At 38.8% G+C, this 7,581-nt stretch overlaps 1 protein-coding gene across 1 annotated transcript; it reads left to right on the forward strand.

The window, feature by feature from the left end:
• Positions 1–28: 28 nt before the first annotated feature.
• On the forward strand, positions 29–1,285 carry JH06_3151 (chaperone HSP70; the record flags this gene model as incomplete). The annotated part of the gene is made up of 1 exon (XM_014671023.1): positions 29–1,285. The coding sequence occupies one exon, from the start codon at positions 29–31 to the stop codon at positions 1,283–1,285; it is 1,257 nt and encodes a 418-aa protein (XP_014526509.1).
• Positions 1,286–7,581: the final 6,296 nt, after the last annotated feature.

Below are 7,581 nucleotides of genomic sequence, written 5' to 3' on the forward strand. Positions count from 1 at the left end.
AGGAGGAGGTACTTTCGATGTGACAATCATGAGTGTAACTGGAACAAAGTACAAGGAATTGGGTCTTGATGGTGATTTGTTCCTTGGAGGAAGTGATTTTGATACCCTGTTGATGGATACCATAATCACAGACTTTGAAGAACAGTTGGGTAGTAGACTTACTGCTAATCAACGCAGTAAGCTTCGATTCAAATGTGAAGAAGCTAAGATTTCTTTGAAGGTTCTTCCAGAAACTGAGATCGATTTTGGTGAAGCTGATTGTATGTTGAGCCGTTCTAGAATGGATTATTTACTGAGACCAATGATTCAACGTTCTATTGCTATCTGTGATCGACTTATTCAATCGTTATTCATGACAGCAGAGGACATAGATGATATCATTCTTGTAGGAGGATCAAGTCGTCTCAATTTGGTTCATTCCATGTTGGAGGAGCATTATCACAAAGAGCTAAGAGAGTCTATCAATCCTGATGAGTGTGTTGCTTATGGTGCTACCAAGTATGGATATTTCCTGAGTCGAGGAGGCGTAATTGAGTTTGATGTATCTGTTCCTAGTCCTGTTTCTCAACCATCTAGTCCCACTCCTCCACCATCTAGTCCTTCAACACCGAAGAAGATGAGACCTATTGATGTGAGTGTTACTTGTCCCTCAGATATTGGAATTGGAGTTGGAAAGGGTATTCTCAAAGTTGTTATCCCTCGAAGGACGATTCTTCCTTATTCTGCTCAGTTTGATCTTACAAACTATCGTGACAATGTGACTGAAGTCTCTATATCGATCTTCCAAGGGAACCATCGACATGTCCGCAACTGTCGAAGGCTTCAAACACTCACCGTTACTGGAGTAACTCCAAAGCCTGCTGGTCAGAATCGTTTTAGAGTCATTTTCACCATGAACAAAGATGGAAATCTCAGTCTTCAAGTGGTTGACAAAGATGGTGGTCGGTTAGTTCAGTGGAATAGTATCCAGGCTGCCTTCTCTGAAGCGGATGTGACTCGATTTACACAGGACCTGGCAGATATCACATCTCGTCAAGAAGAGTATAATAAGATGTCTAAGACCATTAGTGCATTACAAGATAAGGGATATGCAATCTGTTCTACTATGACTGATCCTAACAAGAGAATGGAACTTAGGGCATATGTTACCAGGTTAGGAGAACGAAATACTATGACTGAAGAGGATATTGCAGAAATTGAAAGAGTGTATAGTAGATATCATTGTTGTGTTTGTTCACATTTCCCTCCAAGAGTTGGTAATTGTGATAATGAGCTGTCAGAATGATGGAAACGATCTTCTGAAGTTCAAATTGGTGAAAAGGTGTGAATTGTTGTAAGAGATGTCAGGAAACAGGGAATTCTATACTGTATTCGCTAAGGGACTTCATCTAGCTATTGACTCCCGTTACCAACATCTTGTTCCTACAGGGAGTGGAAGCTATGGAATTGTCTGTTCTGCCATTGATTCCGTTGCAATCTTCGGATTGAAAATGACATACAGGTTACGAACATGCGAGTAGCTATCAAGATATCTCCAATCTACGAGGAACCTCAAATCAATGAACTTCGATATCTTGTATGATTCCCTCCTGGTCTTTGAATTGTAGAGAGAATTGAAATACCTTCGTTTCTTTAATGAATGTCCTCAAACTCTCCATGTTTTGGATTACTATTGTTATCCATATTCATCATGTGTGAGAATAAACTCATATACAAAGAGAATCCGTTGCTTATACATGGTTACTCCTTTTTATGACTATGACCTCGAAATGATTATTGATGCACAAAATGTTCATTTTCCACCATTAATTCATTATTAGTATATGACGATTGATCAAATCCGACTCCTTTTATATCAACTGTTGTTGTCGTTACGTTATATTCATTCAGCAGGGGTATCATTTACCGATTCTTTTGATCTAGTTCATGCATCGAGATGTGAAACCGGCTAATGTTCTTATTAATCGGACAGCTGATGTTGCTGTGAATGTTATTCTATTCTTTTATTGATAGTTGTGTGATTTTGGGTTGGCTCGGGCCACCATGACCTCTCTGACTACGTATGTGGTAACTCGTGACTACCGTGCTCCGGAACTTCTTGTAGAGAATAAGGTGTGGTCCAAAGGACAGACTGATGGATAGTTTTACAACAATCGAATCGACATTTGGTCTGTAGGAATTGTGTTTGCTGAGATGCTTCATGGATCTGCTCTATTTAAGGTTCATATGATCAGTGCTCATCACAACTAGGCTGGAAGTGCTAGTAAACTCTTGGAACTCATTCTCTCGTATCTGGGAAAACCAAAGGAAGAAGTGATTGTTGCGAACTATTTTGACTTATAGGATCTTCAGATGATTGAGAAGGATTCTGTTCGACAATTTGTACAGAATCTCCAACCAATACCTAAGCCTCTATTGCGAATTATCTCACGGCAGGTTCCTTCGGATGCTGCTGATTTGTTGCTAAAACTACTTACATTCAATCCAAACAAAAGAATTAGTGCGAATGTGATCTATGTTGATTCAGTTAATGTGTAGGAGGCCTTGAATCATCCTTTCTTTTCAGATTTGAGTAGTACTCTTCAACCTCTTACTTGTAAAAGCAAATATGATGCAGAGTGGGAGGAACGGTTCGAAATAGGCAACTTTGTGATCCATAGAGTGATGTCTACACATGATCAGTCTGTTCTTTGGACTCAATTTCTGAAAGAACAGGAATACTACCCCGTTGTAAAATGCAAATATCAGGCGAAGCAATCGTTTGTTTGTTGAATACAAATACGATACCCGTGGTTTTTTCTTCTTCCTTGCAGGATGACTGAATCAATCAAATAACATTGCAGAATGACTGAGAAAATATCTGGATGTATTTTTGCTTTGAGAGCGATGCTCAAGAACTGTTTGTGAAGTTGTATCCAATGAGACCTAGGCAATGATGTGAAAGAGGATCGAAACATTAATCCGTTTCGTCTTCAAGCATTTGATATCTTAAATGAGCTGTTGAGTGAACTTCCTGTAGTGGAAGATTATGTCTTCACCAAATTCCACGAAGAGTAGATAGTTGAATGATATTTCATTAGAATTAGGTTTGAAGAAGTATTTACAGAGATAGTAAATGGTCGATGGAGTAGGAAAATGCGAGTTAGCATTAGAGTGTAGGCAACAACATGTTTACTCCACCTGTTCGAAATGTATTTGGAAAGTGTGTAGAGCAAATATACGCCGTTCATGGGGCCAGTGCATTGCCTCTTATTCGTAGTTTCGGTGGATTCGAGTGATTTTATAGGCAATTGTCTGAAGTATTTGAATTCTCGCTACTGTTCTCTTGTCAAGATCCAGTGTATGGAGATTCTGTCAATTCTGATGGATGCAAAGAACAAGGATATCAGTATTTTCATGGGAGACTGTATAACTTTCTGCTCCAAATTCAATCGTGCTACTGATGTTTTGATGAATGAGACTGATTATTCGTAGACAGAGGAGAAGATAGCATATCTTCATTTCTTAGGATCTATTTTCCATAATTTCTTGTTAGTTTCAGACTCCTCCATCTTTGCAAATACAGTCCCGACAATCTACAAGCAGTTACAAAAGTTGATGCGAATAGAAACTGTTTCGGAGGTTGTTTGTCTGGTTCCTGAGTTGTATTACCAGATTTGCATCATTAGTATGGAGTACCCCATTTCAGGTATTACAGTTCCTCTTATGGTAAACGAGGTATTTGGCTTGTTTAAACAGGAGAATCAAGATTTAAGAAGTTTCTCTTGTCGATATGGAGCAATGTTGTTCTCAGAACTGGTTACACGAAGTATGGATCATAAATACTTCCGAAATCGGGATTACCAAATAACCAAGGAACAAGATCAATCTGAGAGTACTTCAACTAAGAAGAAGGAAGAGATGTATGTCTACAATCCTGTCGATTACACATTTGAAAGTATCATTCGCATCTTTATCACAAAAATGAATGGAGGTTGGAGAGATGAGGTAGATTGATGAATAGTGACTGAAGTGAATGAATTACTCTGTTATTCACAGACAGTTATGTATATTCTCTTTGGATGTCGTGATCAGATTCTGGAACGTGATGTAACCATTTTGGTGAATGTTCTATTCGAATTCCTTCGATGTGAGGTTTATGTTTCTCTCTCACATGTAGTGCATCCTATACCTGCAGTAAAAGCATCCGTAGAACACATTATCCTCAATGGAATCTGTCAGTATCTGTCAGAATCTCATATTACAATAACGTCTACAATTATCAATCGTTTTGTATCTAATTATGAAAATGGTGCTGACCTCCCTTCTGAGATTGTTGCTCTTACTGCTGCTCAGCTTTTGGCTCGAATTCTACCTATTCTTGGCGAAGCTATCAAAGCCCAGCTTGATGAGTTGTTGGGATCCCTTCTTCCAGCCTTAGAGAAAGATTCAGTTTTGTTGCAAACCACTGTGATTCGTTCATTGGTGCAAATGGGCTTGACGGATGCTTCGATCATTGAGGTGATGATTAAGCAATTAGTTCTTCATCTCGATCGTCAGCTTTCGGTTATTCGGAGTCTGACAGAAGAGTCTCAACGTCGTGAGATCTTACAGTGTGACGTATTGACGGGATATTGCAAGGCTATTGGAGAGCTACTGATTCTATTGTATACCAGTGAGGTTCTGCACTTTTCTTCATTTGTAGAGCGCTACGATATCAGCTTTGATCTCTTATCAATGCTGTTTACGATAGCCAAAGAGCTTCTCACACTCTATCATGATCATACCGAGTCGGATTATCGCCAGAACTCTCTAACAGGCAATCAGGAAGCATTCCGTGTGCGGCAGATCTATCAATACTGCTCAGAGGCTGGTTGGTATCTGATTCAAGGTCTGGTTTCATCTGGTTTCATTTTGATGGACTTGTGATTTCTAGATGTGGATTGGCTTCTTCCAGAAATCGAGGGTATTTTGTCATTGCTAACAACTCAGTTCATTAATATTGGCACGACATTCCATTCAATTCAATTTGCTCTTCAGAAGAAAGATAGTACAACGGATGATTTTCTTGCTCAAGAGTTGAACCTCTGTTTCTCTCAATTGTTACCCTGTCTTCAGACCATGTTGATTCTGGTGAGAATTCGTCGTGATATCTTTGACAAATATACTCCAATTTTCAACCCTCTGGTGAGGATTAGAGTGAGATGATGAGAATAGATTATCCAATTCCAATCCATTGGTAATCTTCTCTATACAACTTCTTCATTCATCACAGATAACTCGTTACTCTTCCTTAAGCGCTTATTGTTACTCTGTCTTCACATTATCAACAGTTTCCCTGCTCATATTCTGATTTCAGGTTGTGATTATTACATGCCTCTAACACTACTTACTGTATTGAATAATGAAGAACGTACTACATTGAGTAATGAACTATTAGGAAAAGAAGATGAAGTATTGCTCATGAGGTTTGAATGATGGAATGGAATGAGATATAGAAACAGACCTGAATGGGTGATGAGCATGAATGTGATAATGATTCTATCATTTGATGTTTAGAGTTTTATTGAGAATGCAAAGATGACACGTAAACGTAATCCTTATGATTATGAAGATGAGACATTGTAATCATTCTTATTCAGATTCATGATAGTTATATGGTATTCCATAAAGCTCTTCTTACTCCAAATCCAGTTCCTCCTTATCCATCCTTAATGAAGCCTTCAGCTCCTTTGCTTCATACTCGACTGATCAATGCAGCAATTCAAGCTTTCTCTCAGTTATTTGTTTATAGTGGTTCTGGAAGTCGAGGGAAGATGACAGAGGTAGTTTTGAATAATATGAGTAATGGTCTGGGGTAAAAATGTGGTGTTATCCATAGCTGATAAATTGTCACAAGAAGAACGTCAGAATACGGCTCACAACATATGTTGCATTCTCTGGTGCATTGCTGATGTGAGGACAAGAATAATTCTTAATGTTTAGTTGGCTGTTCGATTTGATCTGTACTTAGAACCTCATCCTTGGTTATCAGCTGCTCGTGAAATACTTCTTTCGGCTATGAGTAGTATGGAAGCTGTGAATCGGCGTGTGGCAGCTGAGGCTCTGTCGCAGCTATGTGTTGTGGTTGATATTGAGTTTGTAAGAGAAGTTATCAATGCAATTCAGGATACCCTCACTTCTCATACTGATGAACGAAAGGTGAGTGCAGGTGTATTCTGTCTGTGTGCAATTCAGCGTTCAGTAGATGCTCGTAATGGAGAAGCACTTAGCAATAATATCATTCGTGTTCTGATCTCTGAGTGTACGTATTTTACTCAGCCTATTCGTACTTGGTGTCTTCATTCGGTCTCTCTCTATCTTCAGTACAATGATGTAATTCGTGATCCTCAGATCATTCGTTGGGTATTGATTACTGTCAATCATAATATGCTTTGTGATGCTGGTGGCCGAGTTATCATTACATAGAAGTTTAATTTATAGGAATATGAGAATCGAATGAGTGTTCAGTTATCACTTCTTCATATTATATATGCCTTCTTAACAGAATTGGACATTCATATTATCAATGCTTACAAGTATGACTTTGTCACCTTATTGAACATGATTGATTATGTAAGCTATTGGGCACACTCTTTCCCCTAGATTTGGAACACCTCCACAGATTCCCAAGTTCTTCAAGCTTGTCTTCAGATCTATTCCGTCTTATTTGAGTTGTGTCCTGGATATCTTCATATTCCCGCGATTGTTGATCGAATTCGACGTTCTCTTATTTGTAATGATGTTGATCTGCGCTGTTGGTTTGGATCATTGATTTGAATTGTAGTTTCCGCAGTTATCTGTATGAAGCATGTGATTGCAACCACTCCTTCGTTTATATATGGTTCAGATGAAGAGAGCATTGTGGATCTAAAGACATTACTGGAAGAAGTGTTAACATGTTATCAGAAGTGTGTTTTGTAAGGACTGAAAATGGATTTGAAAGAGTAGGAGCGATATTGCTGTTCAAGTGAATGCTTGCAGTGAGTTGTATATTGGTATAATTAACAAACGTATTGATTGTCTTAAAGAGGATGATGTTTCTGGAGTATGGAGTTTGGTTCGTGATATTTCGCGTGTTGTGATGGGTGATGCTCCACTGTTGGATATCTTCTCAGCGGATTGGAGTAAACAGAAGGAGGAAGTGGAAAAAGTGGAGGCAGAGAAGCAGGAAGAAGAAGAAGAAGAGAACGTGGAAGATCAAGGTGCTGAAGCATTGACAACTTCGAAGTCAGTAGAGAGTGAAACGGAATGGATGTGGCAAGCATCTTTGTTATCTCTTGAGGGCAGTTATTCTGTGATTCGTAAACTCTTTGAAATGGTTCGAAAGGATGATCCAATAATTTATCGTATTTTATCAGAACTGATTCGACTTTGCTGTCATTCTACAACGATTAGTTATGAAGGATCTCAGTTAGAATGTATTCAAACTCTGGGTCTTTGTATCTTGAATGATGTGATTACACACTATGCTTCTGTTCCTGACACAGAGGATCCTTCTCGTTATTATATTGAGCAATTTGAGATCCAGATCATCTCTGCAATCCGTCGTGTGTTGACATT

This window comes from Blastocystis sp. subtype 4 (genome assembly GCF_000743755.1).
Source record: "Blastocystis sp. subtype 4 strain WR1 chromosome Unknown seqid_0202, whole genome shotgun sequence".
NCBI classification, from domain to species: Eukaryota; class Bigyra; order Opalinata; family Blastocystidae; genus Blastocystis; species Blastocystis sp. subtype 4.